Here is a 14806-nt window from a genome sequence, read left to right as displayed (position 1 = left end):
AAAACGCATGTTGGTATTTGCGTACAAAGTGCAACAAACAAAAGGTCGTCGGCCCCTCGACGGTTTGCTCAACCTTGCCTGAGTCACGGGGTGTCGGGCGGCTTCAAAACCGGACGACTACGGACATTTCGGAACATTCGACAACATGCCGCGATCAAGTTTGCTGGCCTGCCTCGGCCTCGTGTGCGCCGCCGCCTCGCTGGTGAGACGACAGCCAAAAACGTTGTGTTGCTTGGACATCAGGTGACATTAAGCCCACCTCCCCTTCCTCCACAGGCGAGCGGGCTGGACCCCAGGGGAGCGCGGCCCGTGGTGCCCAACACCCGATCTGAAAAGTGCGCCCCCGAGAGGGAGTGGCCTTTCTGCACCGACGACGACTGGGTAATATTTGATTTTTATTCATTCTTTTTTTCATGACAACAAAATGCTAATGGAGCACCTTTTCCCACCTCTGCCCCAGGGTAACAAGTGTCCCTCAGGCTGCAGGATCCAAGGTTTGATGGACCACCAGGATCACAGCCTCCTGAAGAAAATCGAAAAGATCCGCAGTATGGTGGAGCTGTATCAGCGCGGGCAGCGCTCGGCCGATATAGTGACCAAGCAAACGTACGACTACCTGAAGGAGAAGCTCATCCTGAACTCCGGTTGGTCCCTGTGCACCTCCTTCTGACCCGCTATGCTCTTTCGGAGCGCGATCGGAGGATGACGTGTTCCTTGTTTTGCCCCGCAGGCCATGACGACCGCTACTATAACTTGGCCCAGACCCTTCGCCAGAGGATCTCTGACATGAAGGTGAAGATCGACCGGCAGCTGCGGGTCCTGGCTGCCCTCCGCGATCGGGTGACGGACCAGGTGGCCGACATGCAGAAGCTCGAGGTGAGCCTCGCTTCGCCGTGCTGAGAAGGACAATGAGCAACGCGTTTCTAAGAACCCTGCTCCCTTCCCTCCAGGTGGACATAGACATCAAGTTGCGTTCCTGCAAAGGTTCTTGTGAGAAGTACTTTGAGCACCAGGTGGACCATGACGGTTACGTGGCTCTGGACAAACAGGTTTGCCGCTCGCTGTTTGACATGCGTGTGAGAGGTTCTCAAAAAATTTGGTCCGATTTTGGACCAATTTGGAGAATTTTAAAAAGGACCATATCATCATCCTGAATTCTCTATCCTCTGTGAAGAGTGACTGATATTACTGAGGTGCTGCCATCAACGTCATTGAACATTATATCTTTGTCATTTTGTACTATATTGGCGCTACGTGCAGGATGCACATATCTGAAAAAGGAGCACAATGTCCATTGAATTTAGGCAAAAATAATAATAACATGTATAATAATACTAATAAAGATGAGAACAATAATAGTAATAATAATAATAATAAGAAGAAGAAGAAGAAGAAGAACAACAGTAATAGTACTGCTACTACTACTACTACTACTACTACTACTACTACTACTACTACTACTACTACTACTACTAATAATAATAATAATAATAATAATAATAAGAAGAAGAAGAAGAAGAAGAAGAAGAAGAACAACAACAACAACAACAGTAATATTACTGCTACTACTACTACTACTACTACTACTACTACTACTAATAATAATAATAATAATAATAATAATAATAATAATAATAATAATACATCCATCCATTATCCGTACCGCTTATTCCCCATTAGAGCCGCGGGGGGTGCTGGAGCCTTTCCCAGCCGTCTTTGGGCACTAGGCACACCCTGAATTGGTTGCTAGCCAATCGCAGGGCACACAGACAAACAACAGTCACTCTCACACCTAAGGACAATTTGGAGTGTTCAACCTGCTGGAGCGGGACGCAAACCGGCGACCTTTGCACTGTGTTATAATTATAATAATGATGATGATTATTATTTTCTAATAATAATAATAATAATAATAATAATAATAATAATAATAATAATAATAAATATTATTATTATTATTATTACTATATATCACTTTGCTGCTGTGAAATGTAGATTTCTCCACTGTGAGACTAATAAAGGCAAATCCAATATATAATAATAATAATAATAATAATAATAATAATAATAATATTATTATTATTATTATTATTATTATTATTATTATTATTATTATTATTATTATTATTATTATAAATGACAAAAGTTGGCTTTTTTTCAGATGAACCAGCTCCAGGCCCAGCAGGTACAGAACATCCAGTCCGTGCGCCCTCTGCAAGTGATGCAGAGCAGGCCGTTGCAACAAGCGCTGGAAAGCACCATCTACAAGTCCAAGAGTACCAAGACGGGACAGCAACTTCAAGACATGTTCCACGAGGTGAGGGTGCCTCGCAAGGCCTTGAACGTACTTCCAAATATAGTCATGTAGTCAGCGTGCAGTTGGCAAACCCATATTGAGGCATCTGAAACTATAAAGCAAGTCGCTGGGAATCAGTGGTCTGACCAATGTTACCTTCTTCACCGTTGCCCAGGTAAAATCCCTCCAGCTGATTCTTGAGATGGAAGGTTCCAGATCCTCCCCCGCAACTATCTCCAAAGTTCCAGGTACTTCCACCGCTTCATCAAGCTCCTCAACGCAATCTAAATCCATCACTGAGATGTCGAGTGGCATCACCGGAGACTTGACCGGGAGCGGTAGCAACTTTGAAGACACGCACTTTTCCAGCACCAGCACAAAATCTTGCGTGATAGTGACCAAGAAAACCATGGTGATGACCCCGGATGGCCCTGTGGAACAACTAGTGGAGACCAGTGAGGGTGGTCCCGCCTGTCAAGGGGTATCTGGTTCCAAGGGTGGATTGGACAGTATCTTCCCCAGCCTGAGCCAAGTTTCCTCCAACATCAAGACCTCTCATGTGGGTGGAGTCAAAGGAAGCCATTCGGACACAAAATCTGTTCTCTCACAGCCATTTACGGAGGTGGGCTTTGACTTGGGAAAGTTCTTTAGTGACAATGCGGACGACGACGTTCCCGACGTGCACGCTCGCAGTGTGCAGAGTGCGCAAGTCGAACGCCAGAGCGATTACACGGGAAAAGGTACTGCATCCTCCAAGCTGGAGTGACGCCGCCATCTGCTAGCTTTTGGCGTTAGCGTCATGAGGCCTTAGTCACAGAATACACTACCCACAGGAAGTTAGGAATACGCTCGTCCTCGTTTTTGGTGGAAATTGATATATTTTCTGATTAATTTGGACCGCTATCACCCCCAAAAAAATGATTTAAAAATTACATGCTGAAATGTTCTAAAAGGCAATAAGATGGCACCAAAATCCTCATGCTAATGCGAAGTAACTACAGTATGTAATGAATTGGATTAGCCTGCGGTTAGCAGTGAAGATTGAATTGATATGTCGCAATTGGTGCAGTTATTTGCAATTTTATATTTTATATTTTACTTCTCCGCTGCTTTTTGGGGAGAATTTCTAAATTGTTCTTCCAAATGCCATTCTTTTGAGATGAGCCTAAAATATACAATCGCTTTTACCCCTAAATTAAATTTGAGCGCTAAACTTTTGACTACCCTTGAATGTTTCTGTTCTCGATGGACATATTCACATCAGGTTTTTGACTGATGGACATTTCCAAAGGTGTCCACTTCCGTGCCTTTCTGTGACACTTCCCGTCCATGGAAATTTCCACGGATCCGACACCTCGCTGGTTTGAAAAAGGGAATGAGACATTCAACAGCCCAACAAAAGCTTCTGGCTCAAATTAAGTCTAGCCGTAAAAGTGATACAGTTTAGCTGTGTGCTGAAATTTCAGCTGAAAATCAAGTATCCCTAACTTTCTGAGGGTAGTGAAAACCCCATTCTATTTTTCTAGCTTTAGCATCCGTGTTGAACTTTATGGAATTTGAAGAACCGAATGATGTGTTGCAGATTGCGTGGATATCTTCCACAAGCACACCCGGGGGGAAACAAGCGGCTTGTTTAACATCAAAGCCTTGCCCGCCGCCGACCTCGTGTCGGCGTACTGCCTCCAGGAGGGCTTGTTGGGGGGCTGGCTGTTAGTCCAGCAGAGAGAAAACGGCTTGCTCAACTTCAACCGAACTTGGGCCGAGTTTCGCGAAGGTTTCGGAAGTGTGGACGCGCAAGGGAAGGGGGAGGTTTGGCTCGGGAACCGGAACCTCCACTTGTTGACCAGCCAGGGTGAGACACTGCTGAGGGTGGACATGCAGGACGGGGAGGGGGGCGTTAGCACTGCAGAATACATCATTCGCGTGGGTCCAGAGGAGGACGGGTATCCTTTATATGTCTCCGGGTACAGCGGCACCGCGGGCGACGCCCTCGCAGTGTCCCACAATGGGATGAAGTTCACCACTTGGGACAGGGACAATGACGCGGGGCCAGGAAATTGCGCAGTGACACACGGCGGGGGTTGGTGGTACCACAACTGCCAGTCGGCCAACCTCAATGATGGCGCCGGCGCGATGTGGGACAGTCGCCGCTTCAAGAGTGTCCGAATGTTTGTGCGACCTGCCACATTGTGAAATCTCTTCTATTTACCTTTGGTTCTGTTGACTTTCCACCCTTCACTTGTTTCCAAAATGTTCAGCACTGAACTCAATAAAGAATCCATGTTGACCTGGTCTCCTCTGTGTGTTTTAGTGGGATCCACTCGGACACCATGTAGCCCTAAAGTCACCTCTAGTGGCGAAAACGACAACACATTCCACATTCACCATTTTGGATGAACCTAAACTGCTCTAGGACTTTCATATTCTACGTAATCTGTACCCCATCTTCCCCAACTGTCCCCTGCGACGCAATACCATCTGTCCCTTACATAGACTACGGAACAACATTTGGGATCAACCGAATATGGGCTAGAACCCTGAAAGTTTTCCCTAAGTAAGGGCGTCGTACTGGTTCAGGCGCCGTAACAAATGAAGACACGAGTTTATGGTATCATCAGGCGGTTGCGAGATAGTCAAAGAGGCCAGGAGAGTCACAGAATGACAGACATACTTATAATTAGAAAAAGGTGGTGGATTCAAGACTCAAAAATCTGCTGTGAGAAAGCACTGAAAAATTGAACAGTACAAATGCTTGTTAGCATTTTCATGCTAGCATATTTGATGCTCGTATTGTGCAAACAAATCTGTCGGTGTACGTTCAAAGTCAAAGTTTCTTCCAAAAAGCAAACAAACATGGCGTCCTTGGACCCCCGCTAACCACATATTTGCTCTGCGCCCACAGCATGCGCCGGCCTGCATGTCCAACATGGCCGCCAGCAGCCCGGCCTCTCCCACACTGGACGAAGTTGCGCCGCCAGGTCGGACGTGCCGTCGTGTTCCCATGGTGACCGGGTAAGAAAAGAAAATGTCTCCCGTTGGCCTTGGAGCCAATAGGCTATTTCAATATGACATCACATTTGCACCCGAGCGCAAAGTCAACAACTCAATACGTGACCAAAGCGGAGCGTTTGAGAAAATGGGGGAAATAGCTTGAGAGGATATTTGAACTTTCTTCCCGACCTGCAGGGCAGGAAATGTCCATCTGGTTGCCACCTGCATGCTAGCCTCACCCAGGCGCGCACGAAAGTGGACAAGAAGCTGTACAGGTTCTGTAAGACAGCCAAGACGCTGGAAGCGGCGGTTGACGAGTTTATGGCGAAGCTCGCTATCGTCTATCACCAACATCGGCGAGTCCTGGTCACCCAACACGGTAAAGCCAATCGCAAACGCTTCATTTTGTTCGCAACTCTTTTTTATAGCACTACTTTTGTCCAAAGAAAGTTCCTCAACTCACTTCAACACGATCCATGCTAACAAGGCGCCACATGATGAGATGGGAGAAAACACACACCTAGGGACAATTTTGAGAGTTCAATCTGCCTGGTATATGTGTTTTTGGAGGCATGTGGGAGGAAACTGGAGTACCCGGAGAAAACCCACAGATAATGGGTGGGGGGAGGCACGCAAACTCCACGCAAGAAGGCCTCTGCACTGTGTGGTCGACCCACTAACCAACCTAGTAAAGAATTCCCTTTGCAGAAATGAAACTCATCAACTCACATCAACATAGTTCTGTGTCACCAAAATGGGTTGTATTTGCAGCAAAGCACTACTTGACTTTAAAGGACAACCGATGTCACTTTTTTGTTTCTTAACTGACATCAGAAAAACGTTTTATAGCATCTAAAATACCCAAAACACGCAGTATGATATTTTTATTCAAATGCAAAACACCAATAAAAACGTCTTAAAGTGTTCAAAATCTGCAAAAAAAAAATTGAGCTGCGAATTGAGCATTTTCAGAAAGTCCTGCCCACAGTTTTTGACATCACGTCAAGACGTCTTGCATTGCTGGAGAATAAAAACAATGGCTTCAGATTCGGATAATATGCTTTCTTGTTACACATCCAGTTATTGGATTGGATTGGATTGGCCTTTATTAGTCTCGCAGTGGAGAAATTTACATTTCACAGCAGCAAAGGAATGAAAGTAGAAAAACAAAATACATGAGCCGCTGGAAAGGCAGCCACTCTTGCGGCACCGTCTTGAAGTCAAAAGAACAAAAAAAACACAAAAAAAAACACGAAATAAATAACATGACAACACAAAGACACAGAGAGTCATTCATTGTTCAGCACTTTCTGTACCCTCTTTATTACACAAAGCAGTTCCACATGAAAGAGGAGAGGATCAAAGCGTCTCTTCACCAGTGGATCAGGGACATCATGGTGGAACGTGCACGTCGACGACAAGCTAAATGTTGAAAGCAAACACGCAGCTGTAGCATCCATTGATGAATAGATTGTCTCACATCTCCTGTCCCACATAAATCCACTTCAATTCCAAGCCGCGACAGTTCCACATACGCATCGGCGCTCTGCGCTGACGCTCCTTCTTATCGCGGGCTCCTCAAGCGATGCATTCATCTAGCTGCGAACTGTCCAACAGCACCGACCTTTCCGCTGAACAAAGCAGGGCTGTGAAGATGCTGCCCAATACGGGCGCAAAAAAGCACAATAGCCCCAGACCTGTCCAGCGATGACAGTCGAATGGCACCGACATTGAAAAACAGCACTGACATATTCATGCTGCCGAAAAGGCACAACCGCTCATCACAGTCTCCTCCTTGATGAATGTCGTGGTCAAAAATGCTGAAGAACAATCCGTATTCGTTCCACACGACGCACAACAACACAAAGTGACAAAAGAAGACACAAAACAAGACAAAAACAACAAAACAAAGCAAGGCTCAGGAGAGCACTTGCTGATGGCTGCCTACTCGGGCGCCATCTTGGACTCCAAGATGATGATTATGAATGTGATTCAAATATTTCTGAAGAGGAAAGCATACATGTTTGCAATCGATTAAATAATTATATGTGCCATTTTGAGGCAACATTGGGGGAAAATCTCTCACCCAAAAAAAAGAGGCACGAAATGGCGACCTCCAGTGGCCACCTCCGCTTCCACAGGCTGATAAATTCCTTATATGGAGCTTGGATGCCCTCTTCAACATGAGGTCCCCAGACCAAACAAGTACAGCAAAATACATTGACGTGATGGAAGGACCGCAACAATGCGTCTTTTTTACGGTCATGGGGCGGTGCTTTAGTGACATCACGTACGGACTCGTCACCAACTCAAAAACAAGACTTCCTGAATATTCAGCGCGACTCTTAAAACATAAAATATAGCTATATGCGGTGGAATCTTTTTAAAATACGCTCAGTAGAAGTCATTTGAAGCCATTTTACAAATTATGGACACAACTTGTCCGGAGATGTCGGTTGTCCTTTAAGGAAGTTCTCAACTTACTACCAGAATAATTTACACACAAAAAAAAAAATGCCACAACTCGTCACCAAAGAGAAATCATTTTTCTCCATTGAAAAAAAATGTCACTCGTGTATTCCACCAACCCCACACCTCATATCTTTGGGGACATATTTTTGATCTAGAAAAAGTTTGTTTTTATTGTTAAGTAGTATTTAGGTATTGTTTATGTTTAAATAACCATAACCACTCTTGTCTCTTTTCCAGTGTCAGAACTGAAATTCGTGCAAGATGCTGCTGAGCTGGCAAGGAACCTGACGACGCTTCGCCAACGATCTTGGAGGCAGCAGCAGAAGCTGGAGGAGCTCAAAGAACGCATGCAGCGGCAGGTGGAAGAGCTATGGAGAGCTGAGGTAAGGAGCCCAGCGCGTATTGTCGTTGTGGTTATCCGCCAAATCGAAATGAATGCTCGTCAGGTGGACGTGGACATTAAGTTACGAGCCTGCGCCGGATCCTGCAGGGCGGCGCTGCCTTTCAACATCGACCACGACGCCTATCGGACACTCCGGGGAGATGCCACTGAGTTTGACAGACACAGAAGGAAGCAAACCCCACCTCCGGAAGATATCCCACCAATCAAACTTCGGCCCGTGATTGTAGGCCCGCCCCCGTCCGAAGCATACAAGCAGATACCGACGGTGCGGAGCGAGTTGCTTTCCCAGTTTGTGGATATTGAACAAAATCATCTCTTTTTGGTCAAATCGGACAATGGTGAACCCCACAAATCCAACACACACTACCCACAATATTATTAATATTGCTCACTTACAGGGTGTCACGCATTGGGGGCATTGAAACGCCATCCTGTGACTGTAAAGTGACCTTGAGAGTTTTGAAAGGCGCTTATAAATCAAATGTATTATTATTATTATTATTCACAAGTAAACTTCATCATTGTATTCTGATACCATCACGTGTTTATATTGAGTAAGCGAAATGAGCAAACTTAGCTTCCCGTATGGCAGAAGTACTGTCACGATATAAAAAATAAAATAAATAAATTTGGACTAGCTCAAGAGTTGCCACAGAAACAGCAAACGAATTAATTCGAAATTACTGCGTGCTTGACGATAGAAAGGGAGGGTCTTTTCCGGGGTTTTGAATGTTGAGTCGTACTATATTCAATTTACGCTGCTAAATTAAAAAAAAAACGGGTTGAGTGGAAGGGCACATATAAATGACTAATACCGTATTTATTTTAATATTTGAGGTTTCTTTTGTCTTCAACGACAGAAAATGTACTAAAGTGGACTCCACCGCCCCTTGTTGGCCACTACGAGAAGTTCCATATACCGGTTGAGTGGCAGGGGCACTTGCTTCATATCCAATTTTTAAAAGTTGTTTTTTTCTTGGACGGTATTCACTGTGTTCACGTTAGCTGTCCAAACATATACTAAAGTTAACTGAATTATATTTTAGCCCATTAAAACTTGTGTTTTTTTCCAAATAGTATCCATACCCAGGAAATGTGTGTATTTAATGAGCGGCGAGAACACAAGTTGTCAAGTAAGCGTGACGTTTATTCACAGTGTCTCTGTTGTTCTCAATGGTTATCTGGAGGCAAAGACGGGTCGGATCTTCATACTGATGGCCTTGAGAGAGTACCAGCTACCCTTCCAGTTCATCCACACGATGCCGTCGTCTGTGCCGTGCTTGGCCATCTGCTTGGTGTAAGCTCCGCCTATGTAGTACCGGCCGTTGGGATTGGCCGAATGGCAGCGGTTGTACCACCAACCGCCGCCGTCCTCTCTTGCGCACTGTTTGGTGGGGTCGCCGGGGTTCCTGGAGTCAGGTGTAAAGGAGGGTGAGTTGGAAGAGAAAGATATTTTGGACGACACGGGAAGTTGAACACACACCAGTTGTCATTGTCCCTGTCGTAGGTGCTGAACTTGGCGCCGTGGTGTTTGGTCATCGTGCGATTTTCCCCAAAAAGCTCCAGAGCGCCATCCAAGAGACAGTTCCCGGCGTTGCCTGAGTAATCCGTCACCGAGAGCAGGTAGTTGGACGTTTCGGACTGCATGGTAAACCGGCGGTACAAGCCGTGGACCTGAAAGCGACAGAACGATGACTGGCAAGTACCGGGAAGTACATTTTGGTTTGGAAAGACGACAAGCTCACCTTGGCACCCGTCCAGTCCTGCATTTCGAAGAGGAGCTCGGTCGGGCCCATTTTGGTCAGCTGACTGATGCGCTCGTTGCCTAGCCAGTATTCACCTGTCAAGTGACAAAAAGTGAGATTGGAGGCGCTGCTTCTTTTTGAGGAAAAGGAGAGGGGGGTGAGGGGGGCTGACCTGGTCTCTCACAGTAACCCTTGCCCGCTTCCAACGCGATGTTCCCAAAACCACGACGGTATTCGTCCCAGCGTCGGCCAAAATCCACGCTGCCGTCCATTCGGTTCTGGATGAGGACCCATCCTGGTGGACAAACAAGGTTCAAGTGAAACAATGTCCCTCAACTAACAGGGCTTCCACCTCCCTAAACTGGGGATTTTTTTATGGTAAGTCGTGTTTATTTCATTTGGACTTTTATTTTTGAAATTCCACTTCACTCATTTACTGCCAGACAAGATGCAAAAATGTGTCCACTCCAGTGCCAGGGTTTTTGTCATTTTCACTCAAATTGCAGGACCCACAGAATTTTGAGTTTTAGGACTGCATAAACATTCAATTTGTTATAAGAAACCTTAGACTCTCTTCTTTCATCAAAACAAGAGTTAATTCCAAAGTTATATGGGTCTGGAGTTATCTGAGATAATTTGAGAAATTGGGGCAACTGTACAAAATACAATACATACATATTGATTTATAGAGCGCTTTAACAACAGCTGAAGCTGTAACAAAGCGCTAACATGGGAATAAGGCAAATGCTGCCCCCTCGTAGAAGGGAAAAGCATTGCCAATGGTCTGACTAGCGCTATATCGGCACCCCCCGCAAGATAAACCAAAACCCGAACAAATTCGTGAATGGCGCTCCACGTCATGCTTTTTAATTCCCGAATAAATTTGGGAATGGAAGTGAATGAGTTAATCAGTCTTTAAATGACAATTCTCAAACTGTCTACATCAGGGGTGTCAAAGTAATTTTTGCCGCGGGCCACATTGTAGTTCTGGTTTCCTCTCGAGGGCCGTTACGAATTTGAGGAAGCCAATTAGAATGGTTAATCCCTCCACATATTACATATAGAGCGCACAATAAATTAATGAATAACTAGTTTTCAAATCTGAAGTCGAGAATAATGACTATTATTGTGGTTTACATCCAAAAATATGAAATTTTGGTTAGGATTTTAGCAAGCATCATGGAATTTCACAAGTTTGATTTGCTTTTGCGGGCCGAAAACAATTATGTGGTGGGCCGGCTTTGGCCCCTGGGCCTTGACTTTTGACACCTATGGTCTAGACTCTTTTACTTTTCCTTCTTCTGTACGTAGAAACGACATTATTTTATGAACCACATTTTTTTATTCAATTTTTTCAATGAAAAACTATAATTACCATATTTTCCGGACTAAATGCGCACCAGTTTATAAGGCGCACCTTCAGAATGACATTTTAAAACTTTTTCATACATAAGGCGCAATGGGTTATTGAAAAAAGGAATCTACAACCTCGCCGCCACCTACCTCCATTGTTAGAGCTTTGGTCACAGAAGACTCTGTACGGGGGCGCCAAGGGGTCCGGTTGGATCATGTACATCTGCGAGTCTTTCCCGCCGCGGCGGTAGATGTCTTCGCACTCCTTTCCTGAAAGTACGCGACATTTTTTGAGTATTTATTTTGACCGTATGACCATTCGACTGCCATTTTTCTCACCGGTCACCACGGGGATGGGGCATTTGGTCTGGCATGGATCTTTGCAGCCCTCCTTCTGCGCTTTGATGGCCTTTTCCAGCTTCTCGATCTTCAGACGGATTTTGTCCACCACGCTCTGTGTGGGTATGACAACAACACCCCCAGTCCGTCACTACTGATGCCGAACTTGGCATTGGCAATAGAATGTGAGAAACAGTAGCTATATTTGTCAGTAAAGGGGGTGGGGGGGTGATCACATAAATAGTCTAACATATTTGTTGCTAGGGAGGTGCTATGATAAATCGGGGACGTGTCAACAAACTCATAATTGCAATCAACATTGCAATCCCATTGTGAGACGAATAAAGGTATTCTGATTCTGAACACATGTGGTGTGCCGCCACCCACCTGCAGGACACGAATGGTGGAGGGGAACACGGTGTCAACCGTCTCCTTGATGAAGGCGTGCTGTTCCTCCACCTGACTCGTGAACTGATTGACCACCCGCCCGTTGTCTGCCGGAACAGGAAGCTCATGATTGGACGCGGGGAGGTAAGAAAGCGCTTGGCGGTTCGAACGGCGTTACCTCCGATGATTCGCTGGCGCTCCGTCAGAGAGGAGGACATGTCGTTGGCAAAGTTATAGACCACGTTGGACGTGCGCGACAGCTCGTCAACTACAGGCGTAAAGTCGTTGATGCTCTGGAAGAAACGGGGAATGGCGGATTGGCCTGGCGAATGGTTTTGGGAGGCTCCGCCCACTAACATGTGAGCAATAGAGCCGTAATTATACAACTACTAGGCCGTGACAAATTATCTAATTCCAATTAATTGGTCTGGTGTGTGTGTTATTTTATTCCATGTCAGTCACATAATGATTGCAAAATTGTGGCGTAGACTTACTGTCGCGACGCTCTTCTCTTGCTTGAGCAGCGCAGTCTTCAGCTCACAGCCGTTTGGACACAACACACCCTGGTAAGCACAGACATGAATCATACCTTAAACGTAGCAACTGGCTGAACTATGTTGAGGTGGAGGTGAGGTGAAAACAAATAAATTTTGATCTGAGTTGATTTTTGCATGCCTTCATGTTTTTTGAAGCCGAGTTTCTATATATATATATATATATATATATATATATATGTCTAGAGAGATATATTAAGCAGCGTAATATAATTGTCTTACGGACTCTGCTGCTTAAGTGTTGCTGTCTCGGAAAAACAATCGTAACCAATCGTACCAATTCTCCGGCACCGTATGAACATCCGCCTGACTCGGGCTGCACCTTCTTCTCCTCCTCCACCTCGTGTCCTCTAGACGGGGTGGTCGGACGTCCTTGATACCTGAACAGATGTCGTGTCAGCATCATGTTTCATCCTTGTGCGTGTGTATCGATATCGGTTTTATTGATAATACTGCTTATTACGATACTATTTTCATTTCCTGGATGAATTTCTAGCCTTTTTATGTATAATTAGTTCTGTTTAGCACGATTCATGGTTATTACGATAATCCGGTTACTACGTTGCTCTTTTTCATCTCCCACCGGCCATTTTGCTATGTTTATATCGATACAAAAGCAGTTTAAGGTGAATCGATATTTGCTTAGGGGTTTCTATACAGTACCACCATTATCGAAACCTGTATCAGGTCACGTGACTTGGTCACATGACTTGTGCGTCCCGTCCTGTGTAGTGTAGCAGACGCCATTTTCTACCAGCTTCCGTGTTTTGAACTGTCATATAAAATAAAATAAAAAAGGCATAGCAGAGCTTATATACAGTACTGTTGTTCAACACCAATTTAAACAATGGGGAAACGTAAGAATTGTGATCTCGGAACGAAGGCAATAGTGGCTGTCGAGGAGAATCCAACAAGGAGCAAATCCTCCATCGCGAAAGAGTTCGACGTGCCGCAGAATACTTCATCAACGTAAGTAATATAAACGTTGCAGTTTTTGTTTTCCATCCATGTATTTAAGTTGTATTCAGATATCTTTATCTCTTGCAACAATCACTGTTTTTCATATGTTTGTATATGCTGGCGTTCGTGGTTTTGTGTGTATAGAACAACGTGAGGATGTTGCATTGGTTGCATTTTTGAGAGGAAATAGTCATTAAAAAAGTGTAACGACGTTTTTATTTTATGCATAGGTTTATTTTTCACTTCACTTCTGTACAAAAAGAATGCTCGATACGCAATCCATGAACCCAATGGGAAATTTATATGAAAGATCCCCCTTTTAATGCAGTTCGGCGCAGGACGGATATATCGATAGTACGGTGATATCGACATTTTTTGACTTTACTGTATATATATATATATACAGTAAAGTCTCGTTATATCGATATCGTATATATCGATAGTCCCGGTTATATCGATACTATTTCTATGCACGCACGGAGAAAATTGCATGCAAACAGGGTCGGATATATCGATAGTCCCGGTTATATCGATATTTTTTCGGACACCCTTGAATATCGATATAACGAGACTTTACTGTATATGTATATGTATGAATATATATATGTGTGTTTGTGCGTGTGTGCGCATGTATTTGTGTGTTTGTGCGCATGTGTGTGTGCGTATGTATTTGTGTGTGTGCGCGCGTGAATGTTTATATGTGTGTATATGTGCGTGTGCGCGCCTGTGTGTATTTGTATGTGTGTGCGTGCGTGTGTGTGTTTGCGTGTGTGTAAAAAGACTGACCTGCTGCTACCACCAATGGGAGGCGGAGTATAGCGGGTGGGGGAGTAGGAGTCCCGACCTCGATTCAGCGGTCGATGACCGCGGGCATCGGGTGCTGACTGGTCCTGTAAATACAAAAGACGCTTGGCGATGTGGACGGCAAAAACTCCGCCGGACGACCGCTTCGGACACAATGACTCCAAATCGGATGGACGGCTTGATGAAGAGCGCGACGTACCGTCGTGTTGTTCTTGGCCTTGGAGGCTTTTGAGTCCTGCGGTGCAAAGCGTAAATGGTCAGTGGCTTGTTTGAACGGGAGGACGTGTTAAAAATGGCCAATGACAGCGCTTACCGTGTCGTAATCGTCATAGTCCAGGTTGCCCTGCGAGGCGGCCCAACTCACACAAAGGAACAGCAGCAGCAACGTGTGCGTCGTCTTCATTTCGGCTTTGCTCTTGAGTGCCGCAGCTCTCGACGACGCCTTTTATGCTCTCCTTCTCCGCCCTTCGTTCCTATTGGCGGATCTCTGAGAGGACGAATC

General features: G+C 45.2%; 3 protein-coding genes across 3 annotated transcripts; 2 read left to right on the top strand and 1 right to left on the bottom strand.

Moving 5' to 3' along the window:
- The first annotated feature begins 45 nt into the window (after nt 1-45).
- Nucleotides 46-4583, top strand: fga (fibrinogen alpha chain). The gene is made up of 8 exons (XM_088990446.1): nt 46-202; nt 277-381; nt 461-644; nt 731-876; nt 951-1049; nt 2162-2317; nt 2472-3036; nt 3879-4583. Exons 1-8 carry the CDS (start codon nt 146-148, stop codon nt 4487-4489), a joined length of 1923 nt encoding a protein of 640 aa, XP_088846572.1. The 5' UTR covers nt 46-145; the 3' UTR covers nt 4490-4583.
- Nucleotides 4584-4718: 135 nt separating this feature from the next.
- Nucleotides 4719-9134, top strand: LOC148902134 (fibrinogen alpha chain). The gene is made up of 4 exons (XM_088990456.1): nt 4719-5308; nt 5483-5666; nt 7997-8142; nt 8206-9134. Exons 2-4 carry the CDS (start codon nt 5609-5611, stop codon nt 8542-8544), a joined length of 543 nt encoding a protein of 180 aa, XP_088846582.1. The 5' UTR covers nt 4719-5308; nt 5483-5608; the 3' UTR covers nt 8545-9134.
- A 154-nt stretch (nt 9135-9288) lies between these two features.
- On the bottom strand, nt 9289-14750 carry fgb (fibrinogen beta chain). The gene is made up of 13 exons (XM_088990447.1): nt 14618-14750; nt 14504-14539; nt 14287-14390; nt 12818-12920; nt 12481-12549; nt 12165-12279; nt 11987-12093; nt 11600-11714; nt 11411-11530; nt 10080-10202; nt 9908-10002; nt 9646-9836; nt 9289-9571 (listed from the first exon to the last, which is right to left on the bottom strand). The coding sequence occupies exons 1-13, from the start codon at nt 14705-14707 to the stop codon at nt 9340-9342; spliced, it is 1500 nt and encodes a 499-aa protein (XP_088846573.1). The 5' UTR covers nt 14708-14750; the 3' UTR covers nt 9289-9339.
- Between the last annotated feature and the right edge of the window lie 56 nt (nt 14751-14806).

This window comes from Hippocampus bargibanti, linkage group LG02, assembly GCF_051943395.1.
Source record: "Hippocampus bargibanti isolate YZ-2025 linkage group LG02, ASM5194339v1, whole genome shotgun sequence".
In the NCBI taxonomy this organism is placed as follows: Eukaryota; Metazoa; Chordata; class Actinopteri; order Syngnathiformes; family Syngnathidae; genus Hippocampus; species Hippocampus bargibanti.
Note: the sequence above shows the minus strand (reverse complement) of the source record. Positions and strands in the feature narration are given on the sequence as shown.

Bases quoted from the DNA above. Each gene is read 5' to 3' on its own strand.
- fga (XM_088990446.1), top strand. From the start codon at position 146: ATGCCGCGATCAAGTTTGCTGGCCTGCCTCGGCCTCGTGTGCGCCGCC. The intron at 203-276 runs GTGAGACGACAG...CTTCCTCCACAG, and splicing joins TGTGCGCCGCCGCCTCGCTG to GCGAGCGGGCTGGACCCCAG. The intron at 382-460 runs GTAATATTTGAT...CCTCTGCCCCAG, and splicing joins TCTGCACCGACGACGACTGG to GGTAACAAGTGTCCCTCAGG.
- LOC148902134 (XM_088990456.1), top strand. From the start codon at position 5,609: ATGGCGAAGCTCGCTATCGTCTATCACCAACATCGGCGAGTCCTGGTC. The intron at 5,667-7,996 runs GTAAAGCCAATC...TCTCTTTTCCAG, and splicing joins AGTCCTGGTCACCCAACACG to TGTCAGAACTGAAATTCGTG. The intron at 8,143-8,205 runs GTAAGGAGCCCA...AATGCTCGTCAG, and splicing joins AAGAGCTATGGAGAGCTGAG to GTGGACGTGGACATTAAGTT.
- fgb (XM_088990447.1), bottom strand. From the start codon at position 14,707: ATGAAGACGACGCACACGTTGCTGCTGCTGTTCCTTTGTGTGAGTTGG. The intron at 11,715-11,986 runs GTGGGTGGCGGC...ATACCCACACAG, and splicing joins CCACCATTCGTGTCCTGCAG to AGCGTGGTGGACAAAATCCG. The intron at 9,837-9,907 runs GTGAGCTTGTCG...TGTCGCTTTCAG, and splicing joins AGGACTGGACGGGTGCCAAG to GTCCACGGCTTGTACCGCCG.